The 12001-nt window shown below is 43.1% G+C and overlaps 1 protein-coding gene across 17 annotated transcripts in view; it reads right to left on the bottom strand.

Annotated features, from left to right (window-relative positions):
* The window catches only part of CELF2 (CUGBP Elav-like family member 2), a 565285-nt gene that overhangs the window by 93098 nt on the left and 460186 nt on the right, over positions 1-12001 (bottom strand). For all 17 annotated transcript variants that reach the window (XM_035315484.1, XM_035315498.1, XM_035315490.1 and 14 more), the window contains one exon: positions 10017-10099. In XM_035315484.1, the coding sequence (XP_035171375.1) occupies positions 10017-10099 (83 nt within the window). The remainder of the gene's footprint in view (positions 1-10016; positions 10100-12001) is intronic.

Raw genomic sequence — 12001 nt, 5'->3', positions numbered from 1 at the left:
AAAGAAAATTTCCACTCATTGCAACAGATTCTTGTAATGGTTGCAAGTAGAACTGGGCGAGCGTTCCTAGCATGAATGACAGAGGCAATGTATTCATGAGATTCCCTGATACATTGCAAATTCCATTTGCAAAGAAGCAAAGTTGCTTATTCTAACCCTCGCTTGCGTATCCTGCCCCCCTCCTGCGACGGGAGATAGCCCATCTCTGAGTTACAACAGGGCGAGAGTGGGGATTGACTGCAGACTGCTTTAATGCCACTCTTAATGACAACCTGTGAAGATTAGGAAGTTGTCAGAATCAGATATCAGGAAAAGCTCCGGCTTGCTTTGTGAAGTCAGTCTGAATTAATTAATGGGTAGCTTTCCTTTGATATCACTTTGATATTTAGCTGCAGCTGGATAAAAATCAACCACAAAGGAAACTACATTTTGTTTACCACTGCTTAAGACTCTATTTAGTCCAATGTTTTTTTCTTTTGCAGTTTCTGCCGTTTTAACTTTGCTGGCACAATGCAACAGAGACGGGCTTTTGTTAATAACTGGAGTTATGGTGGCATGTTTTTCAATGACTGCTTCTTCCTGCTTCTGAAGGTATTCGGGCTATATTCAAGGAGCAAAGCCATTACTGATTTCAGCAAAGCTGCAGGTAAAAAGTTGTACTGTTCCGAAACTAAGCCAAACATTAGCCTTGCGCAGTCTTGTACTGCTTTTGCATTGGGAAGGTATGTAACACTAATGATATTTGCTCTCTGTTTCAGACGGTGCTGATGACTTGTTCCATGCACTGACGGCCTGAAATACAGGCTCTGCAGCTGGGGTCGTTTCCCTCCTAACTTTTCAGGGTATGAATTCACAGCATCTTTTAGTGTACCTGAAGGTTTTGGATGTCTACCACGACAATCAGCTGAGCATGGCTGCATAACGAAGAGGTGCCTGCACCCAAATGAATCCCTGCGTGCTTTCTAGACTGGAAAAAGGAGAAAGGATTGCTCTGCACACCAAAGGGTAAGAGCAGACAAAGCATTTTCTCTTCCAGCTAAGAAGATGAAGATAATAATTTCTTCAGGAGAATGAGCAAAAAATCAGTTATCTTTCTTGGTCTGCAAAGAGTATTTTTAATTAGGCAGAATTTAATTGCCCAAAGTATGCTATGAGCAGGAGGCTCAGTCAAACTTCCCAGCTTCACTTGGTTTTCCAGTAAGTATTATGGGGTTCCTATGACCACAATGAAGACAGAACCTACATTTTTCCCTCTCGTTCCATGTTTGGCACATAGAACAGCATCGTGCATCTAAACTGCATGGTTCATTACCCAGCTAAGATGGGAGAAAACTAGTTAAGGAAGTCTTAGCTCCTGGCACCTCCATGGGATTATAGCACTAAATGAGAAAACATTTCAACCCAATGCATGGAGCCACAGACCACACAGCACGGGTCTTTGAAAAAAGCAGCACAGCTCAGAGGGTTGGATCCAACAGCAGAAAGGATGCTGAACAAACAATCTCGCTGTTATAAACACGCCATGAAGCTCTGTCTCTTTAGTCATAACATAATTCAGATCCGCGGGCACCAAACATTGCTATTGAGGCAGGTAAATGGCATCCAAGGGCACCTCTAATGATGTTACTTCCTGACGCCTGCAACATTGTTTATGATTTGCCTTTCTAATTTCATTCTTGTAGGAGTAGTCAGACAGCTAGGAAGGCTCCCTGAACTCTTTTTTTCATTACAAAGGCAATTTTAATAGCTTGTGTCATGGTGCTAATGAGGCTGACTGAAGCACCTGTACTTTCTGTTCTGGGTAACAGAAAACAGCTAGCACTAGCAGTAGGGTAGATAACTGTTTAAGAGAAGGCCTGGGCTATTATCCTCAGCCAAGCATCCCACCTAAATCCTGGTGAGCTTTGCAATACTCTGGAGTACGCCAGTGATGGCCTCTCAATTTCATTCAGAGTTTTCCATTCCCAAGTGCACAGCAAAAGGTTCTCCAGTCACTGGATTTTGGGTACCCAGCTTGAAACTGATATCCTGTGAATTCCAGCCTCACTGAAAAGCAGGTTAAGATGTTCTACGATGGCCATTAAAATCCAGAGGTATTGCAAAGAGTTGACCTCAACTGTCCGGAGTTATGGAAATTAGAGGTAAAGCAGTGCCAAATGTCAGAGCAGCTTGGCCTTTTGGGGATGGGCTTCACATCAGGAAAACTTGATGAGGTTAAGCCAGCATTATGAGCTACTTCGTTTCCATCCCAACAGTATTATACTGCAAAGCTGCACAAAAAAGATCCTGAACTACTCCAAAACAGCTATCTAAAAGAGCTAGCTTGCATCTAACTGCATTTGCAGCTGGGCTAATGTGCTCTTGCTTCCCAGCAGATCTGCTACACCAGGAAAAAGCTACCCTCTGATTTAAAAGCCCAGGACCTGAAGTAGTTCACTGTGCAGTTCTGCATCCTCCTGGCATACCCCAGGGGCTACACTGGGGCATCACCCCACAATTTTCCCCCAGTACCTTAGGTCAATGGATATTCCTGCCAGATTATTATTTGACACACTTTCCTATTCAGGGCAAGTGTCTTCCAAACCTTGGAAGCTTTTCCAAATAATAAAAATCCTTATTAGAGCATGAACTCATATCCAGACGTCGCAATTCTTGAGTCACTGCTCTCAGTACTAGGCAACCAAGTGCTTTTACTTGCTTCCTCTCAGTCCCATGAGATTTTAATACTTTCATGCACAGTGGAACGGCTTCAACAGGAGAGTGGTGACCTCCAATCTCAGCTGAGTCCAGTGGTGATGGTTCTGTTAGGTCATATAAAGTTAAATCTTTACAACAAGTAAGCCAGAGTGGATGTGCACTGCATTCTCCGGCATGCCAGAAAGCTATCCTAATGATCAGGCTGTGAGAGAAGGTGAACGTGGCCCCCATCCTTCATTGAGAACAAGGGACTATAATTATGAATGAAATGGTTTGCTCAATTTAGAGAAGCTGTTTTCACTTAGTCAACACGCACCTCTCCCTGTGCCCACATAACACCTATCATTTTGCCATTCAGCTGCAAGGTCAGCTACTTACAGGGATTTCATTATGCTCCTGTCAATTTGTCAGTTTTTTACCATTTTAGGCAAAATTGAATTCAGGGCTGGTGCTACATCCTGTTTCACAACAATGGTAGGTGCAAACCCAACTTTTCCACTAAGGTGTTTGAATTTAGCATAAATAGCGATTTTTCATTTAAATGGCAAAGTCGGTGCAACTTATCTTTGGGGGACAGAGGTGGCAGTGATGTATTTGCATAATAAAAATAACTTCTGAGCTGAAAAAAAAATTAAGTATCATTTGTGTAGTATTTTAAAAGAAGGAACAGGCCAGATTCACTTTCTCAACATCATTCAGTGGTGTCTTATAGCCCAGTTCCTCGAAACAGACGCTCCCTGGGAATTCTCCACTTTCCCATCTGCTTATTTTTATCATTTAAATGCTTCTACACTTTTCAGATCCTTCATTAAACAGCATTTGGCCATGCTATATGGGTACTGAATTAGTTTAATTTGTCATCATAAATCAATCACTCCAAACCCTTAACTAACTTAATTACTCTCTGAATTCCCTTTCTGTTTGTCAAAATCTCTCAAAGTCACTGATATCTCATATTCAGGCTATTATTCAAGTCATATTGGATGATTACCTTTTTATTACAGGTAATTTTTACATAATGTTCATACAGTACTGACAACTCATAAGGCCTAAAGCAGAGAAGCAGACTGGTTATTAAAATGCTATTCCAGAAAGGAGTGTGCAATGATATTCATTAGAAATGAGCAGAACTCATGAAGGAAAATGAAAATCCAATATATATATATATACACTTTTTTTTTTCTCCTTGTGAGACAATTCACTTGTTTTATCAGCAAGTGAATGTGGATCCAAACAAAGCTGTTATGGATGCCTGCACTTTGGAATGGTTTATTCTGATTATGCTGAAGGTTAAATAACCTGATAACCCGATAGAGATTCCTCTTCCATTTTACAACCCCTTATGCCAAATGCACATGGAGGGGCCATGGTATTGCCTTTGCCCACCTAAAGGATACCGACAGCGGGGCAAACAAGAAGGCAGCCTGAGCTTTACACCCAATGAGAAACGTGAGCTGCCCTGCAGAGGCAAAGGGAAGCCCCACAGCGGCTGGCATCGTGCTGATGGACAGTCAGCCTGCAGCAGGGCTGGGGGAAGCCTCTTGGGAAAGGGCACAGGCACTGATCAATGGCCTGAATTCCTCTTTAAAATATAGTTTCACTTATTTTACGCCCCTAAATGCACCCCAAGGTTTCTTTCAGCTAGCACACGATGCTTAGGGAAAAGTTCCCTCTAAGGCAGTCCCATTTCCCTAGCACGTAAAGGGCATTTTATAAAGCCAGTAGTGATTCTTATAATGTAAAAAATGGAAGTCTTTTCCTTGACCACATCTGGCAAAAAGGAGGCTGTTAGTATTTTACAAGACAGTTAGATCCTACAAACTCCACCTTGCTGTTAAAATTTAAAGAGCTTTCTCAAAACTGTATTTCTCCATTGTTACATCCTTAGTTAAATTGATTCATACAGCTCATGTTCCTATTTCATGCCAGAACTTCAACACAAAGGCCTTGCTGCTATTTGGAATATGTATATCCCACTTGAAATAAGAACCACGTAAACTATTAGTCTGTTAAATGCATAGGAGTGCTGACACCTAAATCAGTGCAGGCTGTTAATTATTTTTGTGATAACCTCTGCTACGAGGATATAGGCAACAATAGAGAGACAACAAATGATCTTTGTCATGTCAGGTGAAACTAACTGCAAATACAAAACAGACTCCAAAGAGACTTAGGGCTCGATTTTAGAAAAGGATTCCAGTAGATTCCTGATGTTGAACAGCTTCTGCATGAGGCCTATTTGTTCAAGTGTTGGGCTTCAAGAACCCGACCAACATCTAGTCCTCTCGTTATGTATTGGCATTTAGCTCTTGCCAGGAAATCCTACCCAATGCACTAGTGTCCTGGTTTCAGTTAGGACAGTTATTTTTCCTCCTAGTAGCTGGTAGGGTGCTATGTTTTGGATTAGGATGAGAAGAGTGCTGATAACATGCTGATGTTTTAATTGCTGCAGAGCACTGCTTATACTAAGCCAAGGACTTTTCAGCTCCTCGCTCTGTCCTGCCAGCGGGCAGGCTGGGGGTGCAGCAAAAGCTGGGAGGGGACAAACCCAGGACAGCTGACCCAAACTGGCCAAAGGGGTATTCCATACCATCTGACGTCATGCTAAACAATATATAGGGGTGGCTAGCCGGGGTGGGGGGCCGGCTGCTCGGGGTTGGGCTGGGCATCGGTCAGCGGGTGGTGAGCAATTGCATTGTGCATCACTTGTTTGTACATATTATTATTATTATCATTATTATTTTCTATCTTAATAAACTGTCTTTATCTCAACTCACAGGCTTCACTTTCCCGTTTCTCTCCCCCATCCCAGAGAAGGAGGGGGGAGGGTGAGCGAACGGCTGTGTGGTGTTTAGCTGCCAGCCGGGTTAAACCACAACAACTAGTTAGCCAAATAGAGCAGGTTCTGTTTTTAATCTAGTATGTACATTAAAACCAAACCAAAAAATGTCAGTGTCACAAACACCTCTGAGAGCAGCCCCTGCGTACAGCTCATCAAGGTTTGCCCTCTCCATAAAAGCCAATTTTCACTAAGCAGCATATTAGAGCATGGGGGGGACTGACATTATTACATCTAACTAAGGACAGAATAAATTTAGATGGGAAGAATTTATTGGATTATTTTGTTCAGGGAATAGAAGCTACACACCTCCAGCAAAGCCATGAGATTCTTAATGAAGACGAGACTAGTTAAGTCTTGGTTCTACATCTCATCCCAATTATTACATTCAAATTGATTTTTTCCCTTTTCTCCCCTCTGCCTTTTAAAACAAAATCCACACCAACTTTCACACTGTAAGAAGGAAACTGTAACTTGAATAACACAAACCGCATCCCTATGAGCTAGGGTATGAGCTATGTGCTTGCATGCTATATTTGAAGACACATCTGAAAATTCATGTTGTTCATTTACGAGGCATAAAAGCCACTTGTGATGCCAGTACCAAGTAAACAGAAGAGAACCGAGCCTATTTCACTGATATGTATCATATATATCAATATGCATGCATTTCTCAAACACTGCCTATCTTTTTCTCTGCCTAGTAGCAATGCTACTGTAACAAGTGATATCTGAATACACTTTTGGGGAAAGATAAAAGTTCCATCATATGACAAGGAATATTATGTCTAACAGAGAGATTATAATAATCATGAGTGAAAATAAGATGTTTGATCCTGCTTATGCTGAAAGTTTTTAAAATTTATAAAAAAAAATCTTTTAAATGAATTTCATCCTCAGGAAAATGATTAAAACAAGAAAAGCCTTGAGATGTCAGCTGGTGACATGTTTTTCTTCTTTATCTTTCTTTTTTGTTGTTGTTGCTGTGAAAAAAATCTGAGAGAATACAGCAAAGTGCATCATTAACTTCTTATTAATTTCATAATACAAAGGCAATTCAGTTAAAATAGTGGTGCTGCAACTTTAAATTACAGAACTAGCTTGGTATTTAATGAGAGATTTAGCACAGCAGGGTTTCTGTTAAATTAAGTTGTGCCTTCACATCACAGTGGGAAAACAGGTGTATATTGGTTTAGAATTATGGAAATGTTGACTAATTCCAAGGCTTGTAATCAAACAGCAAGGCACCCTGCAATATTTTCTTCCAAGATTCTGCATTAATCATTTATGTCTGGTCTTATTTTCTTCATGTCCACTAAAAGGGTGCAGCTCAAAGGAGCAGATAAAGCGTTCGTGTTTTCATGTCTCTGTTCCAGATGAGGTCCACGCAGAAAGCAGATACAGAAACAGAGCACTGCAGGCTTTGCTCAAATACCCACCTAAATGAAGCTGAACATGCAGAAGGGGGATAGGTTTCACTCTACAAAAGCACTTTTTGGCTCAGTGAGTACCGATCCCCAACCTGCTTACTGAGCAACACGGAGCAGGTCTGCATTTAAGAAATGGAGAGGCAAAGACCAGAGATAACCTGGCTGCAATCACTCAGTGCACACAGTGCTGGGCCAGAGGTATCCCTCTCTCCAGGCCTGCAGCAGGATGGGTGATACCCACATGCAAGTGAAATGCAGGCAAGGTGTGGCTGCTGTTGCATCCCTGCTCCTGTATCTGTTATAATTCTGTACCTCAAACTAATAAACCTGCTTGTGCCCCCAGATTTTTTTTTTTTTTTTTTTTTTTTTTTTTTCCCTGGGTTATTCAGGGATGCTTCTTATCTGACGTATGGGTGTGTATCAGCAAAAGTGGAAGGCACATATTCTTCTGTTTCCAAATATACCTTCTTACTGTACCTCCCACATAGCACATCTTGTTTACTGGAAGCAAGCTGATGCCTGAATAAACCTGATCCAAATTCATCCCTTGTAACCCCAACAGACAATTGCTTCCATTTGCTCTGAAAGAGACTGTTTCGCACACGGGCTATCCACTACCAATCCCTGCTAGCTCAGGGAAAGCTGCTTAGTGGGCCAGATCTAACAGCATGGAAATCGCTAAAATTCATAGAGGGAGAATCCTGCTCAAGTGAAGTGTTTTCAGCATGTGTGCCACAACTTTAAAGCACGCATAAATGAAGTTACTTTGGGAATATACTGATGCAGCATAACAGTATCACAATATATGCGGAATGTCAGCCTACAGCACATGCAAAATACAGAATCTGTTATATAATATATGCCAAATTGTTCTCAAAGCAATGAATCTGTATTTGAGTTGGTTCTCTTTATTAGAGATGTGTCTTTAAGAAGAAGGTATAAAAATTTATCTCCAAGTAAAATCTTAACATCCCCGCAGTATCAGGAGTATTTTTAAAGCCCAGGCCCCAGCGTCATGGGAATGCAATTTTCACATTTCCTTAAAAGAAAAGTTTGCAGCCTCATGTTCAGGATGGAAAAACAGAGCTTGAAACATTTTAAATGACAAAGAGCTACAGGCAGCATCGGAAAAAAAAGGTTATATTTTTGAGCTTTATTTAAAAAAAAAAAAAAAAAAAAAAAAAAAAAAGGTGCAGTAATCTCTTTAACTGCTGCATGCTCCTTAGCAATAAAAAAGCAGAGGAGAAAATGATGCCCTGATCAAGTAAGTAGCTATGCAGAGTCAAGCCAGCTTTGCCACCCCTACGTGGGAAGGAGGCGGCCCCTCCGAGTTGCCTATAGGTTTATCCAGGACCTCTAAAAACAGAGCTGCCAGCTTGTGGGGCTCAGGGAAGAAGAGAAGAGCATTAGCAGCTCAGGACCACCTCTGTTGGAGTGTCCATCCCACCCAGCTTGCCTGCACGGCCACTCAACTGAAAGCCTGTTGGAGATGACTTGAGTTTGGAGAGCAGTTATACAATAAGCTGGATTTGGAGAGCAGATATACAATGAGCTGGGTTAACTGCAATTAGCTGAATTGGGTTTGGGAGCGTTCATCCAAGATTCATCCATAATTTTCTAGCAGTGGGGATTAGAACCTACAAGTGGAGCTGCAGAGCCAGAGGATGCTGTGATTCAACCTCAGTTCCAGAGGGGTCTCAAAGGCACCTTCCCTGAGGGATCCCTCATCACCTTCCTTTCTCTGTGAGGACAACACATCATCCCAAACATCCTTAAAAGCTGATCCTGCCACTGTGAGTATTGACATTGATCCTTGCAAGGGCCACATGCTGGAAAAATTTACTCAAACCTGAAGTTGCACAACTGTTCTTTGATTTTCCTCTAAGCTGGCTGGTCTCTGCAGATTTCCTCCCACCCCATCCAGCATTTCCACTTGCAAATGACAGCGGAATCCCATTCTACCTCTGCAAATGAGCAGGGCTCACAGGGAACTATCCAACGTATTTCTCTTCATTGGTCATTTCCATGACAGATGAGGTGACTTTCTTAATAGCAGTTGCATAAAGTGGGCCAGCCAGACATGACTTTTTTTCAAACAGGTAGTATCCAATTTCACATACAGCATGTAGGAACTAAAGAAGATATTGGCCATGTAACTGTCAGTCCAACAATAATTCAATTTATTTGTACAGTGCTGCATACTTTTTTTTTTTTTTGCGTGTATAACCATACATACCGTGCATATAGTGGAACACTTGCCCTACATCAAGAGGGAATAGATCCCTGTCCCTTTTATTTTTCCATTCCAATCCCTAAAGTATTTGGTTGCAGCCAGCAGAACAAATGAAAACAATAGTACAAGAAGACTTCAGAGTTAAGTCATGCAATTACCAGTGATATCCTTCGCTCCAGACCTGTAACTCAAGTCTGAACGACCGCAGGATAACAAGCTACAGTTTGTAGGATTAGCCCAGTAACACAAGCACAACTGTTTTAAGCACCAGTGGGATGTATCAGTGGGAGGAGGGTGCTGAGCAGTGGCGGTGGCAGGGAGCAGGATGGCTCTGTGCAGGCAGCGATGTGGTGCTGTGCTCTGCGGTCCCCTGATGTGCAGCCACCACAATAATGCAGGCAGTTGTTTAGAAACCATGTCTACAAAGGCTGCATTTAATGAAGTTGGCTGTATTTTGTCTTTTCCTCTTCTCTCCCTTTTGAAACTAGAATCCCCAGTGGTGCAGTGTTTTTCTGCCATATGTTTCCCCCCCCTCCCTCTTCTTTAAAAAAATAAAATTGGATCTACCTTGCACTTCAGTAACTGCCTCTAGTCAGCAGGAATCAGCACTATTTCCAGCCAAGGGACTTTCTACAGAAGAGCAACTGCCTTTGGAGATAATGCCATTGCTACAGGACTGGCACCGTTACAGGACAGGCCATCCGGCTTGTCACCCTCCCAAGAGACCAAGGTCATTTGTGGCACTAAGCAGCATCTCAAGCAAAAGGGCTGTTTTCTGGCAATGAAATAATTAGGATCAAAAAGTAAATGTACTCACCCCAGGTAAAGTTTTAATATTGTGCAGTGCATTCTGTGCCTCAAGAGCAGCTTTTCTTGTATAAAATGTTACGAAACAACAACCTATAGAGAGAAATGAAAAGCTTTCAGAAATTAGTGAGTATGATTTGTGAGAGTACAATAGGGAGGCAGAAAAAACTGGTTGAACAACACATTATGAAAGCTGGAAATGTGAATTACCATGAGGCTGCCTGAATGACATGAATAAAAGAAAGCTTGTATGGTTTAAAATAAAAAGTGACCCCCTGTGCATTGCATCTATAGCACACCTACATTGTTAGTGAACTGTAATCACTTAGAAATTAAGTTAACTAAAATCCAATTGGCTTTGTACGGTGTAAATAAGGTTATGTTTTTTTCTGAAGGCTCCCCGTTACATTTTGAATATAAGCAACATGGCAAGCTCAGACCAGCAGGAATTCATTCTTGCATCCCAGGCGGAAAATCAGGTTAAAGCAGGACCCCATTTAAAGGGCCTTATATGTGAGGTTTGCTTTGCCTATGTGTAAGGAGCTAAGGTTTGTTCTTCCCTTGCTGAAACCTGCTAAGACGAGGTAGGACGCCCATCTCAGCTGCAAGAGGGAAAATAAGCTCCAGGAGAATTTGCCACAGGTGGGATAGTGGAGGCAGCTGGTGGCTGGCAGCACCATGAGAGGCTCTGCTCACCCTGTGCCTGCCTACACAGCTTCAGTTTCAGTACAGCAGCTTCAGGTGTCATAATTCCTCCTTTTCCCTTTGGCAGCACAGTCCAACTGAGCAGTAAGTGGGATCAGACACAAGTTGCTGCTCCCCACTGCAAACACAGCCAGTAAGCACTCCTGCAGCACATGCAGCCCAGGCAGCTCAGCACCCACCCAGGGTGAGGCCAGGACTCAAGGAAAGCTATAAAATCATGATGTGGGACAAAAAAAAGGACAAGGAGCTGAGCTGCAGTCTGTAACAGCTCTCAGGCTATGTCCCACTGCTTGTTTTCCAGTTGTGAAGTCTGTGAGGTTGCTGTTCCTTGGCATACACAGGGCATGGAGAGAGCTTTCTGCAGGAGGACCTTGCATCCAAATTGCTGGTTGGGTCCTCTACACAATAACCCAGTTTGTAACTTCAACCTGACTTCCATCTGGAAAGAAAACACCTTGAGAGCATCACTGCAGCACTGGGTGCATAACACAAGGAAAATTCCCCCTGAAACAGCTCCCACCCAGCACAGTGTCAGTGTTACGGGAACACCCACAAAGCCTAACCTGCTGCTGCTCTGTCCACAGGAGAAAGAGGCTGGGGCTGAATGCAGCCCTAGTGCTGTGGATGTGGGCAGCCCATGCTTTGAAGCTGTGTCACCCTAAGAAGTGGCACCCAAACTCCTCTGAAGCTCTGCAGTCAGGGGGCTTGCTGACCTAGCTGGTACAGGGACAGGGAAAACCTGCTGGGAGGCCAAAGTGAATACCAAAGTAAAAACCTACTTCACATCAAACAAAACAATGGCCATTTTACTGCTGAATCAGCAAACAACCCTATTGTCTTCATCCTTGAGAGAGATTTGTTGCAGCACCAGGGAAATGCCAAAACCAAACCGTTAGTGTAAGAAACCTCAGCTCCCGAGTCTCGTCACCGGCCTTCCTGCTCCCTTGGAGCGTGACACAGGCCAGACACTCTGTCCTTTGCTTGCAGCAGCTCCCTAGTGCTTCCCAAGGTGAAACACCATGTCAACCCTGGCGTGCCAGCTTTTATTCAGCCTCTCGGCCTTGCCATAGCAATAAAGGGGACCGAGGACAAAGCAGGTGCAAGAGGACAGGAGCGAGGAAGTGTCTTTAGTGGCCACATGGAGTGGGCTCACAGCACACCGTGGAAGGGTTCAGTCCAGAAACCCCCCTCTGCTGCCTCCTGCTTGGCTCCAGCTGTGCACTGCTCCGTGAATGCTCCCTCTGGCCTTGCAGCAGGGCCGGTGACGACCACTACCTTTACAACAAGCGA

Source organism: Oxyura jamaicensis, chromosome 1 (genome assembly GCF_011077185.1).
Source record: "Oxyura jamaicensis isolate SHBP4307 breed ruddy duck chromosome 1, BPBGC_Ojam_1.0, whole genome shotgun sequence".
Classification (NCBI taxonomy): domain Eukaryota; kingdom Metazoa; phylum Chordata; class Aves; order Anseriformes; family Anatidae; genus Oxyura; species Oxyura jamaicensis.
This window is presented reverse-complemented; position numbering and strand designations above follow the sequence as displayed.